General features: G+C 43.9%; 1 protein-coding gene across 1 annotated transcript in view; it reads right to left on the bottom strand.

The window, feature by feature from the left end:
- Positions 1-357: 357 nt before the first annotated feature.
- LOC149321687 (sodium-dependent phosphate transport protein 2A-like) overlaps positions 358-14,724 on the bottom strand; it is a 28,850-nt gene continuing 14,483 nt past the window's right edge. The window contains exons 3-11 of the mRNA XM_089515911.1: positions 13,000-13,143; positions 10,687-10,798; positions 9,902-10,097; positions 8,935-9,030; positions 5,115-5,217; positions 4,779-4,946; positions 4,488-4,604; positions 1,364-1,488; positions 358-912 (exon numbers count right to left, since the gene is read on the bottom strand). Of these exons, the coding sequence (XP_089372037.1) occupies positions 358-912; positions 1,364-1,488; positions 4,488-4,604; positions 4,779-4,946; positions 5,115-5,217; positions 8,935-9,030; positions 9,902-10,097; positions 10,687-10,798; positions 13,000-13,143 (1,616 nt within the window). The remainder of the gene's footprint in view (positions 913-1,363; positions 1,489-4,487; positions 4,605-4,778; positions 4,947-5,114; positions 5,218-8,934; positions 9,031-9,901; positions 10,098-10,686; positions 10,799-12,999; positions 13,144-14,724) is intronic.

Genomic DNA, 14,724 nt, shown 5'->3' with positions numbered 1-14,724 from the left:
ATCACCAGCTCAGGGCAAGTATCCAATACACAGCTTATTTTGAGACATGATTTTATAGTTGTTCATTAATGCACACTACACACAAAGATATGCACAGTGACAGTTGTTTGCAGTTACCGGCATAATCATGCATCCCATGCAGAGTCATGCAAAATAGCAGATGAACCCACAACGACTGCGACACAGATGAACACATGGCAGTAGTACATGTAACACCAAACATTCAGATTCATCACACATACAGCCACACAAAGTGGCAGATGCACCTTCTTGCCTTCAAAAATTAGCTCAATCATTCCTTTTCTACTGAGCATCCTCCTTTTGTAGGCAAGAATGGGAACTTTATTCCTTCCCAGCTTATAGGCGGGTAGCACTGTGTGCTGACTCTGAATTCAAACAGGATGATGGTTTTGGTGGAAGAGATAATTCCTTCAAGAAGCTGAGTGAAGGATTACCCAGGCCTGCTTTGGTTTTCCTTTGGGGAGGCATATCACTGCTTTCTTCTTGACTGCCTGAGCAACGGTCATTGCAACACTGCAGGGTCCTGGTGATCAGCCCATCCATGGGTTGCAAGGAGCGTAGCCAGTAGGGGAGGAAGTCCCAGCTCTGAAGCCACTGAGGCAGTCGGCTGGGGCTTCGCAACTGCAAGAAGTTGACAAAGGCCACACAAGACAGAAGGCTCAAAAAAGGGGCTCCCACACCCACCAGGACCCGCCATCCTGCCAGAGAGAGTCCAAACACCAGTGATGGCAACAGCAGGAAGCACATGATCAGGTAGAAGACTGCAAACCAGCGGTATTTGGCTGTCTGCTTCCCGAGCCCTTTGGCCATTCGGATGGGGAGGCGGGTGCAAGGCAGAGGATACCACAGCAAGATTGCAGAGATGTTGAAGAAGAAATGGCAGAGAGCAATCTGAGAAGGGAAACCAGAGGCATAGCAACCATCTCAGAAGCAGCTTTGGAAAATAATGGCTCACCACACTGAGAGCTGTAGGGGCAGGGGTAAGAAGTGAACCTACCCCTCCAGATATTGTTGCACTGCAACTCCCAGCAGCACCAACCAGCAAAGACAAAAGTAAAGGACCAAGGATTTTGAAATCTAAAACATCTGGAGTGCTGCCCAAGTCATACTTGGGATAGGACATGCCAAAAGGTGTAATTTCCCCTTTCCCCTAGGTTCTTTATGATGCTCCTTCCCTGTGACCCATCATTTGTTGTTGCAATGGCCTGGGCTTCTCAGTGTTAAAATGGGTGGCATTCATTACTGTATGTACACTTTCCTCTATATCTTTAGCCTTGGATGGTTAATCTCACAAACTAAGACCATTTCAGCAACATAGGGGGAAGGCCATTTATCTGCTCACCTGTACAGCACTGGCCATTTTTTCTCCTGGACTGGCCAAGGCAGCTAGGAGAGCAGTGGTTGTAGTTCCAACGTTGGAACCCAGGGTGAGTGGATAAGCACGCTCCAAGCTAATCACTCCAACACCTGTCCCAAACAGAATGAGAGACAATGAAGTTTATCACAAGGGGGCAAAAACGTCCCCCGATGTGTTCTAACGAGCACGAGCACGGGCACGCACGGAGCATGATGGGAACCCGATGGGGCCCAGAACGCTAGTTTACCGCACGGTGGAACGCCGCCACTGCCTCCGGGCGTTCCCATCGGGTTCCCGATGTGTTCCAGGAGGCGCCATTTCTGGGAATGCTTTTGAAACTTCCCAGAAATGGCGCCTCCTGGAACACATCGGGAACCCGATGGGAATGCCCGGCGGCAGCGGCGGCGTTCCACCGTGCGGTAAACTAGCATTCTGGGCCCCATCGGGTTCCCATCACGTTCCGTGCGTGCCCGCGCTCGTGCTCGTTAGAACACATCGGGGGACGTTTTTGCCCCCTTGCGATAAACCTCAATAGTCAAAGAAACAACATATTGTTACTTCACAACAAACATATGTGCACCACTATCACCATGCTGGGAAACATTCCTTCTTAAAGTTCTGGAACACATTGTAGCTTTGCTATCTGGAGATTCTGTGTGTTGTCCAACAAGTAACTTTCCCAAATTCCACACCCAACCAAAGCCTCTTGAGATAAGTGGTACTGTTACTCATGACATACTCTGTCCAAGGGCTCTCAGGAACAGCTGTGTTTCACCTCACACTTTCATCCATGTTCACTGTTGGACCAAAGGGAATAGGAACACTTTGGTTTTTCATTCCTTATCCTGGGTCAGTGGCTACAACCAAGAATCATAAAATTCACTTCCCCCCTTCATATCAGGCTAAACAGAAGAGGAAGAACTGAAAGGTCTTGATGTCAGGTTTGGTTCCTCTTCCTGTGGTGAGTCAAGAATATGAATTTGGTAATTGAATTAGTTTGTTCGCGCGCACACACACACACACACACACTTGCACTTAGAGCCTGGAAAGTTACTTTAAAAAAACAATTTGTCCCTGATATGCTCTGGAACTCCCTTCCCAGGGAGGCTAGATTGGCTCACTGTATAGTTTCCTTCTGGTAGCAGACATAAACCTTTTCGTTTTGACAAGTTTTTCAGTATTGACTGCTTATGAGGAAAGGCTGTGCTGTATTGTCTGTATCTAGAACAGATCCCCTGGAAAACGGAGGGACAACTGTATTAGTAATGTGAACTTTTATTTGTAGTTATGATCTGTATCATGTTTGTAGGTCACCTTGAGTGCCAGGATTGTGGGAACAGAGGGATATAAAAAATAAATAAAATGAACAATAACAATAATGGTTAAGAAAGTAATTGATTACTGTGACTGTCTGCAGAGGGACACCACAGGATTGATAAGAGAAAAATATGAAATTTGGAAAAATCTTGTCATAATGCCTCTAAAATGCCATAAAATGCCCTTTTAAAAAGTAACTTTAAAAATAAACTAGTTTACTCATTACACCAATAAGATAAAGGTGTTCCTGCTCTTTGCGTCTGCTTTTAAAATTTGACCTTCGTTATGTTGTTAATGGTGGTTGGTAAAGGAATAAGTAACTCTGTACAAGTAACTTCAATTACTTATTACTTCCTTCTACTTGCTCTGGAATTTGTGTCTCTAAGGAGATTTTCAGATGGGGGAAGAAACTGAGAGTAAAAGGCATAATCCCAGAATAACTGCACAATTGCACTGAAGATTTTCAGACGACGTCACGCTCATCCAGAGCTTCCCCCATGAAGAACCTGGAATGTTCCTGCGACAAACCATTCACAGGGAAGTTCCATGAATGGCTTCTCAATAGCGTGAATGAAGCAGGGACGTAGCCGGGGGGGGGGGGTTCTTGGGGTCCGGACCACCCCTTCCATTAGAAAAATGAATGGTGTGTGCTGCTGCGCTGCCACACTCAAGCCCCATTATAATGGTGGCACTTAGTTTGGACCCCCCCCCCCCTTCCTAAAATCCTAGCTACGTCCCTGAATGAAGCATGATTGTGAGGGTGTGAAAGTTAATTGTGCTTCATTCACTCTATTGGGAAAATAACCAGGGACATTTACCCAGACAGCATTTCAGTGGAGGCAATCTATTTTCATTGCCAGGATTGGTTTTGCAGTGGATTTCAGTCTTCTTTTGAGACATGGACTTTAAAGCCCTAAATGGCTTGGGCCCAGGGTACTTGGAGGACCGCCTCTCCCCATATAATCCACCCCGCACACTCAGAACATCTGGGACTAAACTGTTGGAGGTCCCTAGGTCTAACCTTACTCGGACCTCACAGAGGGCTTTTTCTACTGCTGCCCCTTCACTTTGGAATAAGCTCCCTGCAGAGCTTCGCTCCGCCGCCTCATTAGCTGTTTTTAAAAAACAGCTGAAAACATATCTATTTCGGCTGGCCTTCCCACCTTAATTTGTTTGTTGTTTTTTTTTCTGCCCCCCTTTTTTTCCTCTTCTGACCCTGGATCGATGGAATTTTTTGCATTTTTCTTCTGCCCCTGATATATGTACTTTTCTATTTTACTGTTTCCTGTTCCTGTTTTTTTGTAGGAATGTTTTTGTAGTAATGGTTTTAATTGTTATATTGAATTTTTAATCTTGTATTGTAATTTTTTTATAAATTTTGTAAGCCGCCCTGATCATTTCTATGGAAGGGCGGGGTAGAAATAAAATTTATTATTTATTATTATTATTATGTGGCATGATTTTGTTTACATTGGATTAAAATAACGTGGTGAAGTAATACATTTTATTTTATTGTATTGGAAACATGATTTGCAGACATGTGCTGTAGCGCTAAAATGGTGCATGCACAAAATGATAAATTCCAATATACTAATGATTCATTCATAGATGTGTGCAGAATATGATCGCGTTATTATTTGGTATGTATGTCACAATTATTACACAACTCCATGACTGCAGATATATCGAGCACTATAGCACTACTGTTGCATTAGCTTCCACTACCGCAAATACTGCTGAATTGGCCCTGGTATGATAATCTCCTTTGAAAGGGAAATAATGGCTGACTCACCAATGAGTGGTGTGATCGCTGATGTAAAGACAGAGCTGCTCTGCACCACAAAGGTCATTCCAGCACCAACAAACATGGCGAAGTAACCAGTGACCCAGCCAAATGGGAACGGCAGATCTGCTCAAGGAGGAAAGACTGATTTCCACACAAAGATTCTACCATAAGAGAAGCCCAGAGAGATCCCCCTAGCATAGGCCCTTTGGCCCAAGAAACCATGAATACCCTTGTAGGATGATGGGGTTGAGTGGAGAGACTTGGAGTTCTTTCTGGCTCTTTATTCATTGAACCTACCTGTGTTGATGACCTTCCGGATTGCTCTGGCTACCTGGCCTTTGAGCACAGAGTTGAGTAGCTTAACCAGCATGATGAGACAGGTGCATAGCATGATCAGCGACCCAGCCAGCAGCAGGAGTCCAACAGCCAGGTCAGGCAGTGAGGATTCCACAAATAGGTGGTGGCCTGCTCGGAAGATCAGGGTCAGAGAACACCATAGAGCGCATTGATACATAGACTCCCTTCTGTCCTAACTTCTGAATCTCCCATGTTGCCCTCAGAGAACTAGCCCATTTCTAGCTGCCATGTCTTACAGAGCCCTGCTGCCTAAAAGGGTGTGTGTGTAAGTCTTACATTTCTGTAGCATTGCAGTGCTGACATTGCCAGAACTTCCCAGGCGGCATAGTGCAAGGGAGCTGCAATTCAGGAGTCTTCCTCTAGTGCTGCTAGAAGAAATCTGTAGAGAAGAAGAAAGGTGTAAAGGGAAGGGGTTCTGTAGAGCCACTAGAAACATGATTATTGTACAATAAAATCCAAAATCCACAAAAGAGAAATTATTGGTCAATCTAGATGCACAAAATACATCATGCAAGCTTTCAAAGCTCCACTGGCACAAAGGGCAATATAACACAGGTAATAAAATTCTGGAGTTGAAATTTTATTACCAGTCTTTTATTGCCCTTTTTCCCAACTCCCAAATGGCTAAGAAGGGGAGTGGCCTTTGCCTGCATTGTGATCCATGCAGAACAACTGAATTACAACAGAAACAACATCTGATACAAAATGTGAATCCAACACTGTCACTTTTCTTCTCTGATATGATTTTTTAACATCTTTTGCCCAAGATTCAAAAGATTGCACTTGTGTATTTTGTGTGTGTCAATTGGCCAAGAAAGGTACAGTATTGCTCTTTTGTAGCCATGCTGGTTATGGAATTCTGGGAGTTGTAGTCCAAAAAGTAATGTTTCTAAGCTCTGCAGATGCTTTCATTCTATTTGTCACCCTTTCATCTTTTGCCACTGCTGTTTCCATCTTTTCACCTATCACACACACACACACACACACACAAGTAGATTAAGGAGAGAGAAGCAAGACTGATCTAAAACGTCTTTTCAGGAGCAAGGCTAGGAGCCACCAGCCTTGCAGCTGTTCTCAAGACTTGACTTTAAATATCTATCTGATGGTCAAGGGAAAGAATTCCTAAGACTGACAGAACATCACAGGAAGTAGGAAACTGCTAATTTCTCTACATGAACATATGGTAGTGCTGAGGGAAATGCTGCAAAGGGTTGTCCAAAATGATTGGCAGGTTTACTGCAATGAAGCTCCATGGGAAAACTGTCAGGATAGCGAAAAACAAGTGCCTCATCTTGAACACAAAGTGGACATTGGAATTTGATTCCACAAGTTGTGGCAATAGCTACCAATTTAGATTACTTTTAAAGGAAATTAGTTATGGAAAATAAGGCTATTAATTGCTTCCTATTAGAAAGGCTATTTGTATCTCCTGAATAAAAGGCTGCATCATATCTTTCAGTACTAGCTGCTGGCAGGGCAGGGCTAGTGGGCTACCCAAGCATCTGCCCAAAATCAGGGCTACCCAAGCATCTGTCCAAAATGTGGGCTACCCAAGCATCTGTCGAAATGTGAGCTACCCAGTCATCTCTTTACCTTTGGTCTGATTCAGAGGGCTGGTCTTAGGTTCCTAGGTTTGTTGACCATCCAGAGTGATTTTGTATGCTTGCATTAATATCTAACAGAAGTCCAGCCTTTCTGATCAAGCACCCTGGCAAAGTGGAGAACCTCTTTTAGCTCAAGGGCCAAATTCAATTTCTAATAGTTCTCAGGAGGTCACTTTCCAGTGGCAGTAGGGGCCAAGGGCAAATGGGGAAGACTAAAATTATCAGCATCATTTTTACATAAAGCTTTTACTAGTAGTAACTGAGCTTTAGAAGAGGTATTCCTGTTTTGGAATGGCGAAAGCCCCTCACAATAGTTGGGAAGTCACCAAACACCTGTATCGTGTAATTGTCTCAGAAAAGCACTAGAACGAGATCCCAGAAGGGCTGGATTTGGCTCTAGGAGGTGAGAATCCCCATTTCTAGGCTGTACCTAGGCTTGGACCAAATATTTGGAAATTCAACATATCTCCATACAGCCTGGCCTATTCTCTCTTCTGAATAAGCATTAAAGCTACAGGAGCCCTTTCTTGTTCTTCACCTGAAAACTCTAACTAGGACATTAACAGGGGCTCTGCTGAATGGGGTGGCAACTGGGGAGAGTGCCTTCTAGAAGATGGAAACCCTCCTATAGATTACAATTCCCAGAAAGCCTCACCTAAGTCTGATCAAGGTTATCAACTTTTTGATGCCAGAGAGTTCCTCCGTTTTTTCTTTTAAAAAAAACCCATAGCTCTGCTTATGTGCTGTGTTATCTGCTGTTTCATTTATTTTTATGTTACTTTTCTTTATGTTCATGGTTTTAGTTTAATCAAATACTGTTTAATCTACCCTGATTTTTTAAAAAAAATTAATTGTAGAAGACATTCAAATAAAAGTATCAGTGGCGCAGTACAGACTGGCCTTTTGTGCCGTGCTGGTGCCGATTTTAGGGTTAGGGAGCACGCACCAACCACACGCTCCCTAACCCTAGTACGTGTGGGGGCCATCATGATTGTGTGGCCCTGCCTACAAGTCGCACGCGTCAGTGATATCACACCTGCACAGCATCCAAATGGCACTGCGCAGCTGCGATGCCACCGTGACGTCCTATGGCACTTTGTTGCGACACAGCTGCACAGCAAACAGGAGCTGCTTCTAAGCACTCCTTTTTTGCTGTGCAGCATTACTGCACCATTTGGTTACTGCAGTAACTCTGCGCAGCAAAGAGAGGCAGCCCCAGTCCGCCTTTTGCAGGTGGTATGTACCATGGCAGTGTTAAAACTGATGATTAATCCTAGGTGGTACACAGGCCATAATACTCAGGGGGCAGCATGGAGTATTCTGGACCTGAAGTTGCCTCAATGTCCTCCTGTTACCTTGGGCCCTCTGTTGCAGTGCTGGGCAGCCGTGTCCCTCAAGACTAGCACTGTCGCCATTGCGCATCACTCACTCTGAGGTCAGAACAAGGCACCTAGTTTTGATCACAGGGCTGGCCATCTTGTTCTGACTTCAGAGTGAGCAATGCACATCAGCGGTAGTGGCACAGCGGAATGCATTATAAACAGCCATCCGGTGTCCCAATGGAAGGCTCTGGATCTGCCAGGAAGATCTGGAGCAAAAGGTGATATATTTTTGAATGTTTTAAGGGAAGTATACCTAAGATAAGTGCTGAACTGGCCAGATGTCATCTGAACAGTCACACCAGAACCAGGATTTGGGCCCTGCATCATGCAGACTGGGGCTGGGCATGGGGCATGGGGAGGATGGTTTATTTGGCCCATATGGACAGGGTGTCTGCTTCTGGTTCATGAAAACCTGTACAGCACCAGCTAAAGGAATCCTAAACTTCCTGGCTCCTTGACACATATACTGTCATCTCTCACACCCTGATAAAGTGCATAGTTATGGGTCTAAAGACAAATGTATATTCATTGAGCTCTCCGTGTATCATTACATTTCCAGCCCTATGCACATATAGAGCAGTGATAAGCAAATTGTGGCCTGTGGTCTACATGCAGCTTCCAACCTGTTCTTTACAGGCCTCCAAGCCCACATGAAAATGGTGTGAAATTTTGTTTTACCTTTATTCTCATTTAGAGCAAAATCCAAAAGCTATGAAAGAGCAACACTTTTATCGGCCAATCAAAATGCACAAAATAAGTAATGCAAGCTTTTGAAGCTTCACTGGCTTCTTTATCAGGAAAAGGTGTTAAAAATCATACAGAAGAAAAGGGACAGAAGAAAAATGACAGAGTTACATTTCATGTTAGTGTGGCCTGCTGGGAGAAGTGTGTACAGAGGAAATTTGCTCCCCAACTCTGATACAGAGCCCACCTCTGACACAGTGATTATTCACTCTCCATTCTCCAAGACGACAGCACACAAACAGTCCAGGTACTTTACTGCTAAGCCACTGGGTTGATTTCCCCTGCCATTAGCAGAATAGCATGGACCACTTGGCATCATCCTTCCCTCTCCACACACCATGCTGTCTCTCTTGGTAGAGCTCTCACCTGCCTGGATGGTGCTTCACACCACACCTGGATCAGACTTTGGTTGTACAAGCTCTCATTGCCTGTGGCAATGCCTGTGATCACCGACTTATCCAGCTATAGGAAAAAAGGAAAGAGCAGGGTATGAAAGCCCTGTCAGGGATGGAAAACACAGAACCTCAAAAATAGCAGCAGCACATGTCTCCATCACAACCTCTCATACCATAAAGGATTCCCAATATGCAAGAGCATTGTGAGAATTTGTAACACATTGCAGTATCGAGAAAGGTAGCTCAGTCAATAGACATTTAACTTTCTGGTGCATGTTTGCCGATTTTGGAAACAAAATGAATCTGGAGACAAAGACTGAAAGTCTAAAGTCTTTCCCTTTCTTACGATCTTCTAGGTCATGTTTGGCTCATATCCTTGCCTCCTTATTGTCTGGGAGCTCTCTGCTATCTTTTCTAGGTTGTCAGCCTGGCAAATATCCTTGAAGCAAGCTGAGGACAGGAGGAGAAATCATGACATTTTTAACACCAGCTGAGAAACAGGGTAGGCAGAGAAGTAATTGTGGCACCATTGCTTGGTGTACCCTCTTGAACCTCAGCATTAGAAGATGCATCTGGGAATAAAAGAATAGCAAGGGAAGGGCCTGGATCAAGAAAAGCAGGACTTTGCTCCACTGTTCCATACCCAAGACGTTGCCATCCAGATCCCTGCATCTTGGACATTAACCTTTCTCCACCTGACCAAGAATTAGACTCAGATTCTAATTTATTGAATGTGAATTCCACTAACTCTTTCCCAAAAGATGATCAGTCTTTAAACATAGAAGCCTAGCTACTGGCTTCAGCAACCAGTAAGGACTAGACAATGCAATGAAAGCTGGGCCTTTCACCAGGATGTCAACCACAGGGAGGTATTACCTAGATTTTCTACCCACAGCCATGACTAAAGAGTTCATACTTGTTCACCCAGTAACACATACCTGGATAATAAGACTAGTGAAAGGCTCTGTGATTACTTTCAGGAGCTCTGGAGCATCCTGTCCACCACGAAACTTGAGGGTTGTCACAACAATGTTGGTGATTCGGTATAAATAACTGGTGGCCACCTCAAGTGGCAGCAAAACCAATACTGACAACCAATTGAAGCAGTCATGGATGGTGGCCCCTGCAAAGGCCCTGCCAGACAGTAGAGAAGTCATGAGGTATAGGAGTCATTGTGTGGGAATAGTGCGGGATGGGCTTCAGCTGGGCAATCATTCAAATATCAATGATCTCACCAGTTGCCACATCATTCCATTCTGCACTTACCAAATTCCTTCCCCACTTCCCACCCTACTTTTATTGATATGCATTTTTTGTTTCAGTGTGCAAATTATTCCTCTGTTGAGATGGACTTTCCTCATTTCTTATAGGACCCAGGAGACACTACCGCCTGCTTGCAGCATCCTAAAGTTCCTGAGTACATCTCACCCTCTTATGTTTGGTTTTTCTCCAACTTTGGTTGCTGCATGACTGTCTTTCTCTCCAATGCAGCCCATGGGTGTAGGCTACCCACTTCTCCTCCACCCATTTTCCATTCTCAGCCCCCACTGATTCTGCCCACCACATATCACAGTAATTCTTGTTAACTGCTCCCAAACTGACTTCAACTCATGACAACCCCATGAATGAGAGACCTCCAAGTCACCCTCTCACCAACAGCCCTGCTTAGGTCTTGCAAACTCAAGGCCTGGCTTCCTTGATTGAGTTTATCCCTAATACTCACCTCTTAAAATCATTTCGGTCACTGGCCTGCATAAGTGCTACAATGGTGTTGGTGACTGAGGTACCAATGTTGGAACCCATGATGATGGGAATGGCAGAAGCTACATCCAGCACTAAAAAGTAAAGGGCAAGAAATGACAGCTGAGTGTTAAGGTACTGCCACTTAGGTATGGTTTTACAATACATTTTGATTAGAGAAAATGCAGGCAAGCAAGCATGAATATATTCTCTGTCTTTATGTATAATTTGGAGCAACAGAAGCATTGTGAAATTTCAAACAAGCTGCTTGTTCCAGGTGTCCCAAATTTTGCTGTATTCTCTTTTCCATCTTGTTCCTAGCAGACACTCAGTACTCATCAGGGAGTTTATTGCACACATATCCCACCCCCCCAAAAGCGACTTATCCCTCGTGGGATAGAGTCACTTAGGGGATGCAGTCGGGTATGATCGCATGGAAAATACCACCGATGCCACCCGGCTAAATCCTAGCTCCCAGCCACGCTCAGCTAGCCAATTTGCAAAGTCTCAAATTGGCCAGCTAGCGTAGCTGGGAGCTGGGATTTACCTGGGATGCAGTCACCTGGTGGCATTGGTAGCATTTTTCATGTGATAATACCCGACTGCATCATGTAAGCAACTCTATCCCACCAGGGGTAAATTGTTTTTTTGGGGGGAGTGCGATAAACTCCCAGGTCTCTCACCCCTCCAGTTTTCCTGTTACATTCAAAGGTTTTTCATTACTACAACAAATTATACAAATGTTGCTAAGATACAAGCCTTATATCATATATCATATATTAGAAGAGAAGGCCAAATATATTTTTACAGCAGGGTGGGGATACTTTTTCTCTCTTGATGTTTTGAACTACAGATAGAATCATAGAATCATAGAATCGTAGAGTTGGAAGAGACCACAAGGACCATCCAGTCCAACTCCCTGCCATGCAGGAACTCTCAATCAAAGCATCCCTGACAGATGGCCATCCAGCCTCTGCTTAAACACCTCCAAGGAAGGAGACTCCACTATACTCCGAGGAAGTATGTTCCACTGTCAAACAGCATTTACTGTCAGGACGTTCCTCCTAATGTTGAGGTGGAATCTCTTCCTGTAGCTTGCATCCATTGCTCCAGGTCCTAGTCTCTGGAGCAGCAGAAAACAAGCTTGCTCCCTCCTCAATATGACATCTCTTCAAATATTTAAACAGGGCTATCATATCACCTCTTAACCTTCTCTTCTCCAGGCTAAACATCCCCAGCCCCCTAAGTCGTTCCTCATAGGACATGGTTTCCAGACCCGTCAACATTTTAGTCACCCTCCTTTGGACACACTCCAGTTTCTCAATGTCCCTTTGAATTGTGGGGCCCAGAACTGGACACAGTATTCCAGGTGGGGCCTGATAAAAGCAGAATACAGTGGAACTATTACTTCTCTTGATCCCATAGTTCCTTGGAGCTTGATTCCAAAGTTCCTTGGAAGCTGGATAGACATGGTAGGCCATAACATCTGGAAGAGCAGATTCTCCAGCCCCAGTGTACAATGATGCCAATACCTAGGTAGGAATAGTGTTTTCGAACTAACAACAAGGGAAAGTCAAAATTCATGACACAAAGATTGGACAATTGGGAAGCAGTTGTTAACAAGTTTGTGTTTTTTTCATTTCAGTTAATTGAGCCACATATTTCGCTGTAAAATTAACATACTGTCCACTTTCATAAATTACATGATGGACATACTGCGGTTTTTATGATGGGCCCACACCACACAGAATATGGGATTTTTTGTCAACTTGCTCCATCCATTATAAAAGGAGACGATTTCCAGCCCTCAAATAGAGGACATCTCTCATAATAAGGGACACCTGACAGACCAGTAAGTGACAATGTTTCCATCCTCAAATGAGGGACACTGCATAATAAGGGACACTTTGAAACTCTATGCAGGAATAAAACAGAGGACTGGGGTGGATGAGGGTAAAAAATGCTTAGAGAAAGAGTGGTCAAATCTGGTGTGAAGTACCAAACCACACAAATCCATGGGGGATTTTTGGTTCCAATTTATATCACAGAATTGGGGGGGAGCCCACCTGCTAGGAGGTAATAAAATATGGCTGTTTATGCCAGAAATTGCCACTGAATAGTCAGAAACAAGAGAAATATTCAAAGAAATTCAGAGAATGATTACAAATACTAAGCAACATTTATGCTGTCCAGAAGACCCCCTCATTTCTGCTCCACCCCTATGCAGCCACTCTCCACGATATCCCATCCCATTCCTTCTCTTGGACTTTCAATCCTGCCCAGCCACAGTACTTACACCCTGAGGAGACCATGCTGACCACAATGGAGCTGGAGGTGCTGGAACTCTGAACCAGGACAGTGGCAAGGATTCCCACCATGAGCCCTGCCACTGGATTAGCGAGGATAGTGTTTTCCTTGAAAATGTCCCCTGCCACTTTACCTGGAAAATTACATAGTTTTAACAGCTTTAAAACTGTCCTGTTTTAAGCATTAAATGGCTCAATATGCTTTTAACCTGTAATTGTTTTTATTGTTTTACATTGCATTGACTTGATTCAAATTTATTTTACTGTGCGACATCCTGAGAGTCTTGGACTGAGGCCAGGATAAAAATATTTATATATATAAATAAATGCATAATCAAGCAAGGATTGATCAAGCAAGGTAATGAAATGCAAGCACAGTGAAATGCCCTCCACACCCCTTAGGGGGCATATTTTTTATTTTGTTTTTGGAAACCATTTTTGACCTTTGCACTGTGCAGGGAGCTTCCAAACTTGATGGACATGTCCACCACACCTCCTAGAGGGCTTTGGCGGGCATTCTAGAGCAAAAATGCTCAAGAGCCGCATGCAGCCTGCAGACCAAACTTTGCCAACTCCTGCAGTACAGAAAACTGCATTGTCTTCCAATAACATAGTAATGGATGACTTAGATTAGATGTATAAATCAGGAAGCAAGGCAAGAATGTTATTGTCTCATTCTCTCTAAAGAGCAGAACAGATATAAGAAACTTCTGACTCCTTCCAAATACAGTACAGTCCTCCCCCCTTCTTGTGGATTTGGGATCTGCGTCCCTTGACTATCTGTGGGAGGCAAACAGAGGGGGTTAAAATGGGGCATGTACCCACAGCACACACCTGCATGCCCCCTAGGGGGCACATCTCCATTCAAGCCAATAGGGCTTTAATATGTGTGATTTTCCGTTTTTGCAAGGGGGTCCAGAAGGAATCCCATTGTGAAAATGGAGGGAGGACTGTACAACTGTCCAGTGCCATCTAGTGACCAAACTATATAAGGACACTATCCATCCAATTAGATCCTTTTAAACATGATATTCTTTTAAACATGAAATCTTCTGCAACCTAAGCATGTGCTTTAACACTTAATCCAGGCTTTATAATCTTCCTTCATGCTTCTGAACATCTGACAGCTGTATTAACTTTATAACTATGAGCAATGAATGCACGTGAAAAATGAACACGATAGCAAGTACATCTCTATACCACTTATCAGTGAACTTAAGCGCTCCCTAAGAGGTTTACAAAATGTAATCTTTGAAAGTAAGAGCAGACACTCATATATAAGAACAATGCATATCTAAAATACCAGCAATGGAGAAATAAAACAGGAAGGATATATGTTACAACTACAAATTTCTGAACTGCTGAAGTTTGTTGGACAGCTTTGAGGAGATCAATATCTTTTGTTCTGATTTTGCCAATAGGATGGTTCTAAGCTCTTGGAGAAACAAATATATATGCCCTTAACACTGTTTCCAAATGTAGATTCATGAGCTGATTTTCACAGGCCCAACCTTGCTATGAGGATGAATGAGAAAAGAGGTATAAAGGAACATCTATAGAGGGATTTGTGCTTCAGGGGAGTAATGAAATGAAGTTGCAGAAGTAGAGATGCTGCTGTCCAGTATAGTCTAGCAGCCAGTGCCTGACATAATTTAAGGAGAAAGATAAGGTTGGCGCAGGACAGACCACCCGAAAAGGGCAGCCTGCTGGCGGCC

Source organism: Sceloporus occidentalis, unplaced genomic scaffold, assembly GCF_023333645.1.
Source record: "Sceloporus occidentalis isolate IW3139 unplaced genomic scaffold, rSceOcc1.0.p SCAF_1, whole genome shotgun sequence".
NCBI lineage: Eukaryota > Metazoa > Chordata > Lepidosauria > Squamata > Phrynosomatidae > Sceloporus > Sceloporus occidentalis.
This window is presented reverse-complemented; position numbering and strand designations above follow the sequence as displayed.